The sequence below is a fragment of the Pogona vitticeps genome, chromosome 3 (assembly GCF_051106095.1).
Source record: "Pogona vitticeps strain Pit_001003342236 chromosome 3, PviZW2.1, whole genome shotgun sequence".
NCBI lineage: Eukaryota > Metazoa > Chordata > Lepidosauria > Squamata > Agamidae > Pogona > Pogona vitticeps.
Window position 1 is genome coordinate 248,473,406 of NC_135785.1, and position 20,211 is coordinate 248,493,616.

The 20,211-nt window shown below is 38.9% G+C and overlaps 1 protein-coding gene and 1 long non-coding RNA gene across 5 annotated transcripts in view; one reads left to right on the forward strand and one right to left on the reverse strand.

Moving 5' to 3' along the window:
* Positions 1-275: 275 nt before the first annotated feature.
* The window catches only part of YAP1 (Yes1 associated transcriptional regulator), a 95,794-nt gene continuing 75,858 nt past the window's right edge, over positions 276-20,211 (reverse strand). For all 4 annotated transcript variants that reach the window (XM_072993628.2, XM_078390100.1, XM_078390099.1 and 1 more), the window contains 3 exons: positions 8,804-8,931; positions 6,256-6,368; positions 276-4,275 (listed from right to left, as the gene is read on the reverse strand). In XM_072993628.2, coding sequence (XP_072849729.2) covers positions 4,037-4,275; positions 6,256-6,368; positions 8,804-8,931 — 480 coding nt within the window. In that variant the 3' untranslated portion in view covers positions 276-4,036. The remainder of the gene's footprint in view (positions 4,276-6,255; positions 6,369-8,803; positions 8,932-20,211) is intronic.
* Positions 5,279-19,674, forward strand: LOC140705589 (uncharacterized). The gene is made up of 3 exons (XR_012084976.2): positions 5,279-5,343; positions 15,071-15,158; positions 19,509-19,674. It is a non-coding gene; the product is annotated as an uncharacterized LOC140705589 (long non-coding RNA).

Here is a 20,211-nt window from a genome sequence, read left to right on the forward strand (position 1 = left end):
TTGTTACGTATAAAGTACTCAGAAGGAGTTTACCAGTCCCTCCTTCTGGCGGCACTCTGGAGCCTTGCAATTTACCGAAGGCTGCATAGGTGGCAAGGCATATAACCCCATTAGCCTCTTCTGGGTCACTTCAGCTTGCCCACCTCTGAAGAAGAACAGGAAGTATACCGACGCCTGGCCCTTCGCTTCACAGCCAGCTGCTCCAACTCACTAAGCTATATGAGCTCCTCATTACCAGGCATGATATGTTTAGTGTAAAAAAAACAAACAAGACATTGTAAGCGCAAAGTATATATTTATGTCATGTAAAACAAAAAAAAAAGCAATGAAAAACGTATTACATAAAGGAAAATAATGTAACAGAATTTACTATGGTACCTAACAGAGGCATGCTCTTACATCTAAAGAAAATACAACATTCATATATATATATATATATGATAATTGTGTCTCAGAGTTTTGGAAACATTAAAATATTGTGATTTTTACCCTAAAGAAAAAAAAGAGTGTTGTTATAGACAGACATACCTGTCTCTTGTATAAAAAAACACCCTCATGATTGCAAGTGAATTCATTATAAGATGTATTCTCCAGATGTGCAAAAGCTACATTATCATTAATCAGTCTGAAACTGTCGTCCCACCTCTTGCATTGCTTGAGCTCCAACACTGATTGGTACAATTTTGGATCCATATGATTTATGGAAATAGTACATATTCCAAAGCAATTATGTTGCCAGACATACACATGAATTCATAAGCCTCAAATCCATTCTGAACACACTGTATTAAAAAAACTAGAAGCTATAAAGTTAGAACAGTGATCTGTTTAAATATATACACCAATCAATACAAAATACTACCCATAACACTTTTATTTTCTTCTTCTTTTTGTATTGCAATAAAAAAAGTTAAACCACTTTCTCAAGTGATTGATTTGAATAAAATCTTCCAACTGGTCTGGTTTGTTTGATTTTCTCCTGCCAACAGTACAAGTAATCTCTAAGGCACATGTCTCATCAAATCAAGAGGCTTAAAAAATAGCTAGAGTTAAGTACTGCACTAATAGAGTTAAAAGAAATTCAAGAATTCCCAGTTTTATATCAGTACCTCTCCAGCAGTGCTACTCAAATACAGAAGTTGTATAGTGTATGTACAATGAGAGGGGGAAAAGTTCCAACTTTAAAGCTGTGACCCAGAAAAACAAACAGAAACTACTTCTGTGCATTTCTAACCAATACCCAGGATCAGAATTCAGCAGTTCCTACTTAATGCTCAAATAGATACAAGTGGTCCTCCAGTCTCTGGATATAAATAGGCAAACCAACATGCAGGAACACTGGCTAAAATCCTGTTGCTTAGCACAGTAAGTCACAACTAGAAGAGGCTGAATGAATCAGTGGGAACTGGATGAGCAAACTCCTCCCTAGGTTCCACTGATTCAAAGGATCTTAGTTATGTGCCATCAAGTTGGAACCAATTTATAGCTGTCCTAACAAGGCAAGTGAGACATTTAAGGAGCGATTTCATCAGTCTCACTCCCCCGGTGATTTTCCATGGCCAACATGGGATTTGAATCCTGGTCTCCATAGCTCTAGCTCATAGCTCTATCCATTAGTCCACACTGGGTACTTGCAATGGACCTACACTAGTTGAGACATATTACATAAAGCAACATGATTTCAGCCTCTGAATCTTGCTTTTCTTCATTTCTACCTCTACTCATGTCAACATATATTTTTTATCAGTTTGCTTTTTTAAAAATACTTTTAAAAAAGGGAAGGAAACATTTGCACTAACGGAAAGCTGCTCTTTCTTATAAGCCCCCCACCCCCTTGTAAGCTGATTTGAGGGTTAATGTGGCATTCCAGGAGGGGAACCCCCCCCCCCCCATTTAGCTATCACTTATTGGCACAGGCAAAATTATACCTCTTGTGTTAACTCCTGCCCATCAAATAGGAATGGCCAAATTAAGTTCTGATTTTTTTAAAACCATTGCTCAGATTGAGAATGAACACACATTTCAACCTGAGAAGTTCTCTGATGGCCACATTTCAAACCCTGAAAAATAACAATAACACATTAAAGGGAATGTTGACAGTCACTTTATGTACTTTCTGGTGCCAATGTACTTAAAGAATTAAAAAAATACTTCATAGCTTATACCATATAATTGATTCATGCTCATTTGTTCACTTTAAAATACTCTTTGGAAAACATTGCAATTCCTACAGACAACTTCAAGGACAATCATTTTCTGTTAAAGTAACTGTATCTAGATGTACTCACTCACTCAATTTCAGTGCTAATCTCTACAACTAAATTACACTACTACTTGCTCGTGTCACCATCTAACACATGTCTTTACAATCTTCTATGTGCACCATGGCCCTATCCGTCATTGCGTTCTTGATGTATCTTAACGTTAGTGTTTGTGTTACTAGTTCTGTAAACTCAAATAACAGTGCAGATGATATTACTAAACTAAGTACAGGAGAGCATCCATTTTCATCCATCAGAGACTTCAGAATCTCAAGCCACCAATTTCATCAAAATTAAAAAGCTCTTCCAGCAATGGCAAGAGCTGTTCTGCAATGAAGACTCATAGCCTACTACTTGCTGTGTTTAAAACTCTGCATAAAAGCTAGTTAATCACCCTTAGGCAGTAGTCCCAAATACACTCAAATGGATGCAGGTCTTCTGAAATAAGTGGGACTAACATTCAACTAAGTGTACCTAGGAACAGTAAGAGTTACAAATTTTAAAATTCATCCTAAAAGAATCTTTGATTCAAATTCTGGCACATGTATGAAAAGAGAAGCCAGCAGTCCTTTAGTCTAAGGCAGCCTTCCCTAAGCTGGTGCCCCATAGATGGGTTCAACCCCCATAATTCTACAGCTAGCTGGTGGCTGGACTATAGGAGCTGCACTCTAAAACACCTGGAGAGAACCAGAGGAGGGAAGGTTGGTCTAGGGAATACATTCAAAGCTATCTCTTAAAAAGTTACAAGCAAAACACAGAACACTAGATATTCACTGGCTACAGTAAGGTATAAAAAAGGTCAACCATTTCAGACTTAAATAAGACTAGGTGAAGTCAGGAAATTTAGATTTCACTATTTAAAAATACAAAATGAAACAAAATCATCCGAAGACCAAAAACAGTTATTTTCCTAACCTACAACTATAATAATAAAAAAGGATCTAGAATTTTCAAAAGAGAAACATAATCTACAATAAGAGGCAATGATCAAGATTTATAAAGTCTGTATGTGTAGTGACTCACTTATGGTGCCATAAAATGTGGACAAGCTGATAGAGAAAACTAGCAAGTAACTAATGATGGGCATATTCCCACAGACATCGCTAACATGCATCTTTTACTCATTTCAATATTGATCAAACAGCGATAATGCCTGGGGGACTGTGTCCCCCAAAAGGGAATTAGTGTTCTTCTGACGTCCAAATCAGTATTGATTTATTTCCCATCAGATACATCATTTTTGGCTTGCTGGACTAGTAAGTCAGTTTTGCCACTTGCCATGGGCAACAGAGCAAACAACAAGCAGAGACAGCTACAGGCGGTGGCATGCACAGTTAAACTCAACAAAATCCATACTGTCGTAATCAATGGATATACACGTGGATAGCAGGACAAAAGGAATGGCAGATATCATCCCAAAACAGGGCTGGTCTCTCTATTTCTTACTCCACAGTTACCCATGATCTCCCTCTCCACTATTACCATGTTGAACAGTAGTTGCAACAGGAAAAAAAAGAATTTCAAAAGGATAATAAAACAAACAGTCTAATTCTTCAGAGTCAACTGTAAAAGAGGTCAGCAGTAACAGCAGCGATTGGACAAGGAAGAACAAAACATTGGATGAAAAGAATCTGGAGTATTTTGTTCATTTATGTGTTTTCCTCTCTGATCATAAGCCAAGAAGCCTTTGCCGCACAGGCTTGTTCTCAACATCAGGTACATGTCTTATCTCCTTAGATCCTTCAAAGATTTCAGACTCCATCTCCCTGAGGCCCCTATAACCAGGTAAGAAAGCTTTCTTTATCTAGCTTGGTGGCTGCCAATACGGACTCCATGTCATTAAGGATATCAGAACTCAAAGCTTCTTGTAGACTTGGCATCAGTTCCTCTCCCTCTATATTCATTGCATCTCCTTCCAGTGTGCCAAGGTCCACGTTAGTCCCTGGAATGGCTTCAAGGTAGTCTGGAAAACGGTTCTGATGAGAAGGCATGTTGCTTTGGTTGATACTGTCGCCTAGATAAAACAGGAATGCAGAGCATGAGTGTTAAATAGCACACCATCTGGATAAATTTGGGGACTTGCTCCTATCATGCATCCCAAAATTATTCTGACAGATTTACTCTCTCCCCACCACCACTTCAGAAATAGGAAGGGGGCCCGCACACGTTTTAGAGCTATGTTTTTAATGTTTGCATGTTTTTCATTTTGTGTTGTGTGATTTTAAACTGTTAAAGTATCTGTAAGATTGTTTTATACAGTTTTGTAACCTGCCCTGAGATCCTGCGATATTGGGCAGGTTATAAATGTTTAAATAAGCAAGTACTCAGGAATATCACAGTGGTGGCCACACATTTGGTCATGTGGGATAAAGTTCCATGCTGGTATGCATGACTATATCAATCTAACCAGGCACACTCTGATCCTAAGCCTGAGCCAGCTATATTTGATTAAAGGGATCCAGCAAAGAAGATTTTCCTACATGCCAGGGCCTTCCCAACTGATTAGATACAATAATTGTGTTGTGCTTTGCTTACCTTGTATCTTCTCCAATAGGACCCTCTATCCTTCCACAGAGGCTATTTTTTTTTGGGGGGGGAGCATAACTCCTGGAATCCCACAGCCAGCATGGCTGATGGTTAGAGAATCCTGGTATTTTTATTCTAGAACAGTAGTTTTTCTGAATTCTGCATTCAACTGTCTAGATGCCAGGCTATTTCTACTTCCACTGCACCTTGATGCTTAGCTCTGATCTCCTAGCAGCCCACAAGAGGAAGTCTACCTACTTGGGGGGGGGGGAGATGATTAGTTCATGCCATCTTGCAATTAAGAACTAGTACCGAAGTTTCTTCTTTTTGCCCTTTGTCTCTATCTAACCTTCTTCACTGTTACCTTTTAGATTGTAAACTTGAGCACCAGTTACTGTGTGTACTGTGGAACTACTGAATCTAGTAAACTGCTCTGGAGATTTTTCTCAGTAGAAGAAACAGATGAAATTGACTTAAATAATTCTAATAACCTACCTCTTCTCTTTTATTACAGGACAGCCATATTCTTGGAAGCAGGAATCTCCTTTAAAACAAGGTATGTACTCTTCACATGCCTTGTTCTATACTAAAAAACAGCTTTTTAAAAGAAAGGATTGGAAATAGCCTTCAGGTAATTCTCCCCACATTTTCTAATGGAATGCACTAATGGTAAAAGGTGGATGTGTGGTAACTGGGATCCGGGGGAGAGAACTGGCCCACAGAACCACAAAAATACTCATCCATGTTGTAGACCACCTAGTACACTCTCTTTCTCAGTGCAAGATATCTAGAATGACAGCGATCTTAATAAAATGTCAATAGATTTCTCCTTACGTGCTATTCAAGTTTCTTATAATATTCAACCAAAATCTCTATCCATAACTTTAAACCACGATGACATTCTTGGTTCCAGGCAAGCTGAAGGGCCTTGTCCCCCCATATTATCCTGTCTGGGAACTGAGATCTTGATGTCTTTCTTTCCATCCCACCACTATCACAGGTGTGTCTGGTGATGACGTGAGACAAGCATCTTGGAGCTCACTCCACCCCGTTGTCCTTCTCCTGGCAGGCAAAGGCATTTTTATTTAGACAGTCCTTTGGCCTCTGAACGTTTGTTAGGGAACAACCTTTTAGTGGTTGGTGCTGTATTTTGGCTTGTTGTTGAAAATAAATTTTAAATCATTTTTTTTAAAACATTGACATGACAATCTATATAGATGTCATGATCTATTGAATACTATGAATTCTGCAATTTATAATGGTTTCCAACTGCATCTGTTTTGAAATTTATATTGTAACCAATCTTGGGCCCTGGAAAGAGGGGAAAATCCTACTCTTTGGAATGAGGCATGACAGCATCTGAATTAATTCTGATATTACCCAGAATACACATAAAAATCCAATTCATTCTTTACATTAGCTAAGCTGTGAGAAACATACACTAAAACAAGAAGTCAACAAAACAAACCTGTATCCATTTCATCAACACTGTTGAGGAAATCATCCGGAGTTCTGGGGACACTGTAACTGCTCATGCTAAGGCCACTGTCTGTGCTCTCATCTCTAGAGTGGTATGTTCCACTGCAGACAAAGTGAAGTGAAGCAAAGCAAAACCAAAATCACTTTATTACTATTTGTTTGAAAGAACATTGCAGCACTTATTATCCAAAAAGCAAAACGATTCTCTTCATGACATCATGAATTTTTAAAACGAATGTAAACAGAGAAACTATGGATGTGCAGTTTTGCAAAAAAAAAGATATCTTAAAACATGCAATAGAACTGCATGTCATACATGTGATCAGAATCCTATTGGCAATATATGTGTGTGTAAATGAAATAACTTACGTTGCACAAGCAAACTATCACTAATTAATAAGATGCTAATTGTACTCTTGGTTACATGCATGTTGTGGGACTAGACACAGGACCAGGTATGCAACTAGTAGCTTGCTAATCTATGACTTACGGTATTTCAGTTATGCATGTGTAGACTGCCAATAGGATTTTGGCAGTCTATGGCCAAAAAGGCAAAAAGGCAAGAATACTGGGTGAACAATCAAAGCAAGATGGATGTAACACAGAGAGAAATTTCCTTCCCATGTTTTATGCTGGAGATACAGTTAGAACCAACAGAATTAAGAATAAGCATATTAAACCTGTAAGTGGAAAAAGGTCATGAGCCACACAATGGAAATAAGGGAAGTAAGGCTGCTCTTAGATAAGAAATGCGTGTAATTTTTAATGTGGAGACTGATGGCTCTTGCCATGTGTGTGTAACTCACTCTGCAGTGCATGTACAGTGAAAACAATGTGTAATAATGCAAAAATGTTTTGTGAGTGGAATCAATTCCACTTTACAGTATCACTTGTAATACAACATCAAGATACATATAATTATAATACAGCATGTAATTCTGAGGTACTCACACAACATGAGTACAACACAATGTAAAGCAGCTACAAGGAATATAATTCTGTAATTCCTGTACATGGCAGCTGTCCAGCCAGAAATTAACAGTTGATTAGAAAGTGATGTTTGTTCCTGCTAATACTTAAGACCAAGGAGAAAATCCAATTTTAGTTCCCAATATGGAAAATTCATTAAAATTAATGGGACCTATGCTAATTTTGACTAACAAAATATTTTCCTTCAACGGACCTACTCTAAAACTAGATTTAAGCCCATCCTCCTATAATCTGATGCTCTATTGATCATATCCAAAGAAATGTGTGTCACGTTTGTAACTTCCTCTCCATTCTTGCACTACTATGTGCTCCATCATCCCAACATCTACAAGTGTTTAAGTTACTTCTTCAACACTACTGAGGCTGCCAACATCCCATGGTCAATTAAAACATTCAGCACAGGACTACTGATGCACTGCAACAATGGCTGTCATTTAAGCTAAAGGTGTCGGCACAAAATTTAAAGGTGCAGATAGAGCCAAAATCTATCTATAATTAACACAGTTCTGAAAGCTGAAGTTTCACATGGCTGTAACCAAGGAATCAGCCCAGATGGTAAGTTGTTCATACTGAATTGACTTGTACGAAACAAAGAGAAAGAACTGGGTGGCCAGATTTGAGAAAGCACATTCTATATATAACATCCACGTTTTCAATTTTATTTCTTCTTTACTTTTATTTTATTTGTAATGTGTCCAGTGTACTGGTTTATGATTTTATTGTAAATCAATTGAAACACTCATTGGTTGGAGGACCAATTCAGAAACACTATATAATATTTGCAAGTGACTTCCAAAAAACCCAGTGTAATTTTCTTCTATGCGTTAGTGACTGAAACACGTGTGACACAAATAGAACTATGCTGTTTAATATCACACTCTCAGCCTGAAAAATTGGGGGATCTGAAAGTGACAAATTTATCACATTATCTGAGTTGGTAGGCTCTACAGATGTCCCATTTTCATACATATTCATATAATGTATGAAAATATTATATGAAGGGTTAAAAATATTGTTTTAAGAACTAAATTAGACACACAGCACTCTAAACAAGACTCCATAGTCCACACAAATCAATGCCAAAAAAGCTAGCCTACAGCCTTGTAAATATGATATGTATACTCTTATCACTGTTATTTTCCGTGTCAGTCCTACAAAGGATAAAAATAGAACCAAGAAGGCAGCACAAACTCCTTAAAGTGAGCCTCGCAGCAGTTTTCACTGCTAGCTTTTGAAAAGCTTTTCCGAGTCAGTAATTCTAAACGGCTATGCATCAATTGACTTGTGCCTGGGCAAACATGTTGTAACTTTGAAGACAAACCCTTCCTACAAGTCTGAACAGTTGACTTCCTCCCGCAGGAGACAGCTTTTAATCCTCAACCTCTTTTTTTTCCTTAAACTGAGTCTTTCCTTAAATGGCAAGTCCATGTACAGCTGTGGTTCTTGGAACAGACAGATGTTCAAAACAGACGATTACATGCACCAAACAGAATTCGAAAATCATCATGTTTGGTGAAACAAAACCACCAGTAGCTACAGCAACTAACCTGTTAAGAAAAGGATCCGAACTGTTTGTGGTCATTGTTCTTAGTTCTTGTGACATGCCAGGAGAAGATACAGGATTCTGAGAGACATCTTGTTCCATACTGGGAAGCTGACTACGAAGAGCCAATTCCTGCCAACCAAGAAGTGAGTGAATTTGTAAGTTCCATACAAAGCTCAAAAGGCATAGATAACAATGAAGGACAGATGTCTGTATTTACATAAACACTGTGTAAAATGAAAAGCTACATCCAATCCTATACAAGCGGTATTGCCTTTATCATGGGCTACTAGCCGTGACACCCTAATATTGCCTCCAGTCTCAAGAGGCATTGGCTCTGTTCAACCACCATGAAATCTAGCATCACCAATACACTTAGAGAGAGTGATTCTCTCTCTCTCTGTTGTTGCTCTCCCCATCTAAGCAGTGACAAATCTGAGGAGGCTCCCATCACATGTTGCCTTCAAACGTGAGCAAGAACCCTGTGAAATCTAGGTTCTGTGCATGAAGAAGTTACAAACAACCAGAAAACTCACCTCTTCAAAAACGGTCACTGAGTGTGTTGAGAAAACCACAATGGGAGCAGGGCTAGGTACTAAGCACTAACTTCCCTTTAACTGCTGAAAAAGCTGTATTAATAATGCCCAAATAATTTTATTTCTCTATATACCAGCTGCCAGAGAACCTGAACAGCAAGGTATTATTACACTCAGGCCCTGCCTATAATTCTCACATAGGAAAGTGTTGCATCACTGTGAAAATTCACTGCAAGAATAGAAAGGACTGTGGTTTGACCCAATGCAAGAGAGTATGGTCCTCAGAAGCGACTGTGAAATCACTAGGTCTAATCATCTCAAGATTAGCAGATGAAATTAACTAGGTTTCTGTAATCAATGGATGCAAAGACCCATTGTGTAAAAACAAAATGCATCAAAGAAGCAACAGAAAGACAAAACCTCTGCCTAGACCAGTTCTCCAAATAATGTTTACTTCTAATAATGAAAGATATTTTCAGATAAAGAGAGTTTCTAAAAAATGCAAAATAAGGATGGAAAATGAGGAAAAAAATCCAGGGATTTTTTTTTTAAACTCAGGAGCAAACGCTGTCAGCTGCACTACTGTGGTGGATGCAAAGGAACTGAGGGAGGACCATCAGGGAGTGGTTGAGCGTGCACACACAAGATCGGGGGAAGGCAGCCTGAGGGTTCTAAGGCTCTGGAACATTCTGAATGTTGCATACACAAGCACAGAACCCATATATGCGAGCCACAGACACCACAAAGAATTATGAAGTTTACATCCACTGGATGCATTCATCTATACATTTTATGGGACAACGGGACACAGTTGCAAAACACTGGACACAATGATTTCACTAATTTGTCATGATGACAACAGAAGAACTGAAAGCAAAAACTGACACAAACTTGAGGTAACCACACACTAGCTTTTGTTTATCTGTAAGTCTTCCACAACCATTCCTTGAACTGTTGTAGCACACAAGCCTGGGCCAACAGTTTAAATGATGAAAGAAACCGAAGGAAGAACATAATGAATTTAAAACAAGGGCAGGAATGCTAGAAAAGAGGAGATGGGTAGTCTAATGCTTCTTGCTAGCATATAATCTGAAATAAACAACATGAGTAGAAGCATTGTAGTGACAACACACATCAAGAAAATAAATTAATAGAAACAAGCTGTTTGATGAAGATGACCTGAAAAGCAAAGCCCAAACAGACAGGTTACATACACGATTGGTAAGCAGAACTTGGATGGGGGAACAAGGCACAGAAGAGCGGATGTTTCAGCTCTTAAGACCTCAGAGTCCAACTAATCAAGTGCTGAAAGGGATATGACTGCTAATGGCCAGCCACCAAAACTTTCCAAGGATGCAGCTCATGTATGCATGTATGTATGCATGTATGTATGTATGTACGTACGTACGTACAGTGGTGCCTTGACTTACATACGACCAGCTCCAGCCGCAAAATTTTGCTTTGACTTGCGACCGAAGCTTTGAGTTACAATCAGGAAAAGGCAGGGGGATAAAGGTGGGAAATTCAAACCGTTGGTGGCAAAGGGGCTGCTTCTTTGTAGCTCTTTAACCCCAACAGTTAGGGAAAGGGATGCAGCAGTGGGGGGAGGCGGGGGCGTTACTGCACCTGAAGGTGGGATCCCAGTCCTCGGCCTCGGTACAGGGGCAGAAGGGCCCTGATCCTGGCTCCCGGAAGAAAGGTCCTCCCGCACGGCCTCCTCCTCCTCCTTCCTGGCAGGGCCATACTCAGTGCTTGGCCCTGCGGGGGTGGCTCCCCTTCTCCGCTGGCCTTGCCGTCGAAGCACTGCGATAGGCTCTGCCAGGCCCGGCTGGCTGGTGCGGAGGCAGTGCCATAGAAAGCTGCGTGTCCGGACAAGCGCCGCTGCCACCCAAGGGGCTCCTACGAGGATGGGGTATGGGGCGACGGGAGGCTGAGCATGGCCCATGCCACCGTTGTGGCCGTGCCCATCCCCCTGCCACGATCTACCTCTCCAGACGCTGGAAAGAGAGGCTCCTCCTGGCCGGGGTGCTCCGACCGCTTGTCCCGGCTTCGCCCTCCACCATGCCGGCCCTGTCGCTGCCGCCTCGGCCACAGTTGGGGAGTGAGTGCCATCGGAGGAGGCTTCGGACTGGTAAAGCAATGTGCTGCTTTTTGCTTTTTAAAAACTGTTCTGGGTGGCTTTTGCAGTTATGTTTATGTGCTTTGTTGTTTTGTTTTTTTGGTGATTTTTTAAAGCCTCAGCGCCTTTGGGGCTTCTGTTTATTTTTTTTTTTTTTTTAAGCCTCAGCACCTTCCGATAGGGCTTTCTGTGTGCTTTTTAAAATATTTTTTTTAAATGCTGGAACGGATTAATTGTGTTCCAATGCATTTCAGTTGGAAAAGGTGCTTCGACTTACGACCCTTTCGAGTTACATCCATCTTCTGGAACAGATTATGGTCTTAAGTCAAGACACCACTCTGTGTGTGTGTGTGTGTGTGTGTGTGTGTGTGTGTGTGTGTGTGTGTGTGTGTGTGTGTGTGTGTGTGCGTGTGTGCGTGCGCGCGCGCGCGCGCACGCACGCACGCACGCACGCACGTTACGGAACTATTCTGAGTGGTGTACATATAAAAATAATATAACATAAAACAAAGCAAAATATAAAAACCCAACAACAACAAGCCAGTGTTAAGCTCCAATGGAAAAGCATATCATAGCAGCAATACAAGGGTTAGAATTCAAGAGAGGCTGCCTTCAAAGGCCTGGCACTCTGTCAGTCAGCTTTAAAATCTAACAAATTTAATAGGAACGAGGTAGACTACCCCCCAAATCTTCCCCAATACCACTATATTTTCTCATAGATATTAACTTGCTTCTTAACCTATACCAGGAAAACTGTAACATTTAAATAAACAACTCACTTCCCACTCTTAAAGGTACCACCAGCCTCTAAAATTTTGGAACTCCTAAAGTGTACAATGTTCTCTGTATTCAGTATTTCGGAGTCTAGGAAAGAGAGAAAAGCCTAGAAACCTAAGCTCCTACTTCATAAATCAAAAGCATACTGGAAAGGTCCTGCTGTTAATTCAAGTTTCAAAAATATGTGCTGTTCTACATCTAAAAATAAAAAGTATTTAAAAAAACTGGCTGAAAACTGTGATTCTCCATTACTTGAAAAAAAGTAAAACCATGTCAAACTTTTCAAATGTCCCTGGGGAAAATAAGACTTAACACTCATTGTTAGTACAAATTCTAATTTTGGATGTTGCAAAAGAAGCCAAAATGATCTGTCAGCTTCTTGGAGAAGCTACTATAAAAACAGGGTTGGTGTTTTGAAAGCCATCCAATTGCCTTTTAATGCTCTTTGGGTGGGTTTGCGTGTTTAAAGTGTCCCAGAGTCGATGTATCTTTACTTCTACTCTCAAAGTGCAAAACTCTTGAGCTGTTTTTTTTTTAATTTAACATTTCCCTGAACAGTTTCTACATTTGAAATATTATTTTGAATGATACAGCTGTATCTTCTAGTTACAAACTTTTATAGATATTACAAAAATGTGAATATGTATAAATGCCAGAAAAAATATTTGACAAAATTGAATTCCCATGTTTCAGGGTAAAGGTTCCCCTTGACATTTAGTCCAGTCACGTCTGATTCTAGGGGGCGGTGCTCATCCCTGTCTCCAAGTCGTAGAGACAGCATTTGTCCATAGACAGTTTCCGTGGTCACGTGGCCAGGGCAACTAGACACGGAACGCCGTTACCTTCCCACTGATCTTATGACTGCTGGTCTTCTGACCTTGCAGCACAGAAGCTTCTGTGGTTTAACCCACAGCACCACCACGTCCCTGTTTCAGAGAAAATTAGTCCTTAAATCTGCAAATATTTGAGAGTGCGAGATACTGTAGTAGGATGATGGTTAAAACTCTATGTCAGCCATAAAAGAATCAAATTAGATATTTCAGAAGGTCTTCTGTCACCATGGAAATATAAATGGTTTTTTCATGAAGTCACTGAAGATCCAGTGTCAAATACTTCCTTTTATTAATTTTTTTACATTTCCTGACAGGAATTATTAAATGTAACAATTATTAAGGAAAAATGTGAGATGGGTTCTTTAGCAGTTGCTAAAGTGGCTGAAATCCAACAGTAAGTCACAACTAGAGTAGGTCCATTGAGTCAACGGAACTTACAACACAATTAACTCCTCAAATTTCCATTCAATGGGCCTACTCTAGTTGTGACTTTCACTGGATTTCAGCCAGCAATTAGTGAATGAAAGTCCAAGTAACTATTACATCCTTTGGTATTACAGCCTGAAGAAGAGCACATGCTATCCTACAATTTCAATTAATTTTTCTTTTCTGGCTATACATACATTTTTCTGCTTCAAAAGTAATTTCCAATATAAGGCAACCAAAGTTTGTTCCCATAACATTCCCCAAATGATTTTAGCTGCTAATGCATTTGCTGAAAGTTTCTCAGTTTGCTAAAACAATTACCCATTTATGTAGAAAACGGGTAAGATGAATAAATCACTAATTAAGAAGCAGGATTAACTACTCACATAAGTTTTCAATATTGGTTGGATTTCATACATATACCACAGAGGAATAGTAGTGACTGATGATATAAATATATACAGTGGTGCCCCACTTGACGTTTACCCTGCATGACGTCGAAATAGCTTTACGATGAGTTTTTTGTGATCGCTACTGCGATCGCAAAACAATGGTTCCAATGTTTTTTTTTCGATTGATGTCGACTATTTTTCCGGCTCCGCAAAATGGTTTCCCTTTGTAAAATGGTTTCCCTCCCTTCGCAAAATGGCTGTTTTCCAGACCCCTGCTTCGGAAGACAGCAATTTTAAACAGCTGATCGGCGGTTCTCTATGGGCAATCTTCGCTGGATGATCAGTTATTTCCCCATTGGAACACACTGACCAGTTTTCAATGCATTCTAATGGGTTGTATTTTTTTTCGCTTGACAACATTTCGCTTAACAGCGATTTTCCTGGAATGGATTATGTTGTCAAGCGGGGCACCACTGTATATTACTGTAGGACCAGTATTCACAGGATCAATACAGGACCAGTATCCATTGTTTCACTTATCCACGGTCTGAAAGTATCAAAAATATTAAAAGGAAAAAAAATCAGAAAACTATTTTCATATGTATAAGCAGAACTGGTCATGAAAGGTTAACAGAGACCATGCTATGAATACTTGTTAGTGAAGAACACATAACATGATCACTAGTGGCCAGTTTTGGTAATGCATGTGAAAATATTCCCCTCCCCCCCTTTACCATAAATAAACAAACTATTTTCCATGGGGAGGGGGGCTTGGAACCAATCCTCAGTGAATATGGGGGTCTTAATGTATAAAAGTAATGTATCTATTGCTCTACCTTCTTAAACATTTTAATTTTGTTTGTTTTTTTCGATACAACCAATGGAACCAGGTTTTGGAAAATACTTAGTATATCTTATCTTTCCAGTACAGCGAATCTTAGGGCCTGACCACCATATTCATCCTGTTAGTTTTCCATATTGGGGCAAAGTAATTTATTTAAACATAAGCATCACTTCCTAAAGAACAAAAATGCATATCAGCTGAAAACGTTGAAAAATTAAATAGTATGAAATGGTTCATAAGAAGAGAAGTCCTCAGGACACAAAGTTGAATCTGGAAAAAAAGGGAAACTCTTATTGTAGAGTTCAAGAGGAGCAGCCTTTTATTTATGTCCCCATTTATTTCAGAGAAGTTAAGATCTGGGACTATGGGAAATAGAAGCACTTAGTCACAGTACAGCAAAACCAAGAGGCAATTCACAGGATGAGCTTCCAGGTAAGAGAATGTAACTAAAAACAAGTATCACATAAATCTACGGTGCACCAACTAGATCCTACAACAGAGATGCCAACTCTGTCCCTCATATCTACTCTGGCAATTTAATATCATGCACAAAACCTGGGAATAATTCGGCTGCTCATCTTCCCATATAATATATGCTGCTATTTGCCTGCAATTCCTCTCTGCATTCTACACAGGAGAAACAGACCAGATTTCACAAAAGAATAGACACACACATCTAAACTTTGAAATTACGATGTTAAAAAAAACACAGTGGGACAACAAAAAGGGACTAGTCTTAAAATAACCACGACTGAGCAAAACTTCAAAAGGAGACTAAATGAGAGGATGATAAATTCTAATTAATCAAGAGACTCAATTCTGTCTTATATCACCTAAATCAGGACATCTTATTATCCAGTTCCATGTCATTTCTGCTATCAGTAAGAGCTATATTCCCTAGATGGCCATGACTAACATAGCTGTTGTAGTTTTCACTTTTCTCCATTTCTCTCTGACTTTACTGTCTACTGCCTGCTCTTAACTCTTAAGAGAGCAATCTTCATTATCACCAATAAGAAATGAATATATCACAATCTTTTACACAGGAATAGCTATCAAATATGAATGGAATCTTCCAAGCTGCAGCAGAACTGTAAACGACTCATAGTTTCCACAGACTTTGAATATTTAAGCTCAAGCCAAAATAAATCTTTCAGAATGCTGGCTCTAATTATTTTTAGACTCTTTTCTTCCTAAGCATTGATACCACTCTGTTCTTGGTGTCCCACAGGCCCAGAAATGATCAAACAGGTGTTGTGTTCTGCCTTGAAGCTTAGGATGTGACTGCACTTAAATACAAGCAGCATATTTAAAACCTGGGGCAAGGAAACAAATTCTGAAGCTGAAACAAGGATTAGAAAATATGAGAACAAGACAGGAATTCCTGCAAAGAGAATCAAGAAAGGAGGTCTGAGTTAAGGAATGGATGTGGCACTTTCTCTTTGTTGATTTCCAGCAGACATATTAGGCCTTTGATTTATTTACTGTATATTACAATGATACTAGGCTCAGAAACAGTTATGCTTTGAGATGGCCAAGGTCTTCCTCCATCCCATGAACACAACAAAGTGTTTCCCTTCCAGGTTTCATACAAAACAGTGTTGCCTCAAACCAGGATAGGACAGAGTGAATCACCTCAAGTGATCATCTGTTGTTCCTCAAAGTTTGTTTAGACACCAACACATCGTGGTTTGGTATCATTTGTCAAAGAACTCATTCTGTGTCTGGCTTACCTACACAAATTCACACTCATGTTAATGATTTGACTTACGGGAGTAGAAAAATTGGAAGGAGGGAAATAATGAAATAGTGCGGCTTCTTATGCAATTAGAAGCCAGTTTAGAAAGGTGCCCTGCTCTTACACTTAAAATAGTATGTGTATAAAGGCAGTGTGACCCCAAGACAATGGCACAACCATCGCCCATGATGATTCATAATTATATTGTTCACATGAATGCATCACTCATTTGAAAAAAGCTGCAGCAATGTCTGTACTTGCTCTTAGTTTCACAGTTCTGTCATACTTCTGTCAGCAAACTGTCCTGAAGAAGCTACACAGGATAGCTTTTGTGTCCTGGGGAAGAAACTTGCTTACTTTTCTGGGTTACTTTAACAAATGGCACACTGAAATACTCCCCATAACATTTAAAAGTAACTTCTTAGCATTCAGTTACATCAAGCAATCCTTTCATGAGTTCTGAACAGCCTAAAAATTGCAGCACAATTCAGAATGAGGAGTGTGTCCTTCTGAGGTCTGGCAGAAGTCTGAGCCACATTAGGAGAAGATGGAACATGGTGAACAGACTTCTAATCACACACACAGTTATTAAAAAACATTTAATAAATGTTTTGCCAGGAAATTCAACACAGAGTTCAGTCTCAATGAACACACAGCCTCACTGTTCATAACAGCAGCACTCGTAATATATACAAACACATTAAGTGGAGTAGAAAAGAAATTCAGGCTCGCATTTTGCTGCTCGCGTCAGTTCCAGTTCCATGATTTCAGTAGTATACATATAAAATGGGCTCAGTTTGCTGCTGCCAAAAAGCAGATCCATGAAAACAAACAGCATTTCCACAAAAAGACTGTCAGAAGTAAGTCCAGAATATAGCACAGAGCCTGGCTTTCTACATTAATCTGTATTTTAAACCTGCAATTACCTCACTTATTTCATCTAACCAACTTTGTGTTAAAAAGTGTCAGCTATTTAAATAGGTCTTTAAAAAAAAACCTTAAGAGCCAGTATGTTGTAACAGAGTGATGAGCTAGGCTTCAAATCTCTGGTCGGCCGCAAAAACTCACTTGGGAGCGGCACTGCTAAAACACCTCTTAAATATCTCACCTTGAGAACTCTTTTAGGGTAACCGTAAGTAAAATACAATTTGCTGGTATATAGCAACAAAAATGCCTTGTAAACTACTAGTGTACTAGCAGCACATTTTCAGTTTCTCAAATTTAAATCACAGGCTGTAATACCTGGAAACTGGTTATGAGTTATGGAAAATATATATGGCACATTCTCTTTTTTTATTTACATTTTTTATTCACTTAGGTTACATGTTGCTGTGGGTTACATCCACTAATACCTCTGTCAGTTTCAGATGAAGTAGCATTTATATTTGATGTATAAGCAATAGTATAAACAGTTAAATGTCTAACCTGTTTAACTTCCATTATTTCTCTCCCTTTAATTTCTTAATTTGATGTACATTACTATAACAACAATAGCCTGACGTTATCTCAGTTGCAAGACAAACATTCACCGATTTAACACTGTTTTGGTATCTGTGTATAGGAAGAATACCCTGGTTCATTCCAATATTGCTGTTAGTAGCAATACTAATACATCTCCTTGACAGTAATCTGAATGTGGTATTCAGTGACTACAAATTCTACTTCCTAAAAGTATTCTTTCCCACTTTCATTTTATGTTCCTATTCTGTATTTTCCAGAATACATTATTAAAATTCTCCTTTTATGAAATTTAGTTTTTGCTTGTATGTTTCACAACTTTGAGCTCTTTGTAGAATTTGCTTTCTTCATTTTTATTGCAACTGAAGGGCATCAGGTAAATGGCTGGGAGCTTTGCCTTTACAGTGGTGCCTCGCTTAACGAGCGCACCGTTTAACGACGAATCCGCGTAGCGACCCGTTTTTTGGGGTCGCTAATGCGATCGCATTGTGATGTTTAGATAGGCTAAACATCGCATTGCGATCATTTCTGCACCCAGTGGCCATTTTGGAAACAGCTGATCGATGGTTCCAAAATGGCCACCGGGTGCAGAAAATGGCCGCCCGCACCATTTTCGCGCCCTGCCCTCGCTTACCGGGCAGCGAAAATGGTGGCCGGATCCAGGATTCTTCGCTTACCTGTGAGTTTTTCCCTAATAGGAATGCATTAAATGGAGTTTAATGCGTTCCTATGGGTTTTCCCCGCTCGGATAGCGAAGAATCCGGATAGCGACGTTAATCCTGGAATGGATTAACGTCGCTATGCGGGGCACCACTGTAATTGGATAAACACTACCCAATCTAAGTATGGAATGAAACTAGCAGCAACTGCATTTATACCTTTTTAAAAAAACTATGATTGAAAGTCCATAATTTCCTTTACTGAAAATACAGTATCATAATCATTATGAAGAAAATACGGCATGCCAATGTCTTATCTGTATTTGGCAGAACCCTGATGAATTCTAAGGACTGAAAAGTTTACACTTTTCACTTATTTTCATATATTGTGGATTCTTCCTGCTTTGTACATATTTTATACATCCCAAATTCCTAATCTAACTTTCATCCTCAATATTATTAGCACTCTTTTATCATCCAAGTGCTTTCAGGGAATAAGGGACTTTTTACATTTCTATTTAACCATGATTAGTTTACTTGGAAGATACAATGAGTGGGCTTCTATTGCCTTCCATATCTTAGTGGTATGGTTGATGTCTATGAGTATGGCCATGCCTGCTGTTTTCTATATGGAAGCCCAAATGGCATCCTTTGCCTTTTGCCTCTAATTCGTAGTGACACTGCTGCTGCCCAAGGTCAAATGGGGGTTTAAAGGGCAATTTAGTTCCTCATGGCTTCGTAGTGACACTGCTGCTGCCCAAGGTCAAATTGGGGTTTAAAGGGCAATTTAGTTCCTCATGGCTCCGCTGAGGCTTTTTGAGGGGTTTGTGTTAATTAATCTACACCCAATACTTGCTATGTCTGAGGTACACTATTCAACAAAGCTGGTCCAGAAGCTGCTCCCTCAGTGTTAATTTTTTTTTAAAGGAAGAAGTGGGTGAAAAGAGAAATACCATAGGTTGTGGCAGAAAGAGGAAAACGAATGAAAAAAAAAGCATCAAATACAGAGAATTATGGAAGAAGATCTGAAATGAAATTAGAAAAGACAAAGAAAAATTGTGGTCCAAATAATACACTGTAAAGAAACAGAAAACCTAGAGAAGATCTAAATCTTCTATAATGCAGATAAAAAGATGAAGGACTTAACAGAAGGACAATGCCTGCTATTAATAGATAGTAAGAATGTTCTTGTCATTTGATGTCAAGGGTAAAAACACAGTGTGGGTGGATGCATTAAAGAACTGTTTGAAGATAATCAATAGACTGTATTGAACAAGATGCCAACATTGGACTGGCAATATAGATATATGAAATCTTATATCCAGTATAGCTAATAAAAACTGGCAAAGCTTTTGGAATCAGTGATATGTTTGCAGACGCATCACAGCTAGGGAATGGTGAGAACTTGCATGCTTTAGTGAATCTTTTCAATTAAATCTAAAATGTAAAGGTTCCACAACATTATTTTTCAAGATTTAAGAAAAATATTCTTCGAAGACGTTGAACAAATAAACTTGGATAATATTAAATGTTAATTAGTAGTCGCTGGTATCTAAGTACTTTGGAGGAGGGAAAACAATACAAGCCATCATAATAGAAATTAAGCCTGAATGTTATTCTGAATACATTC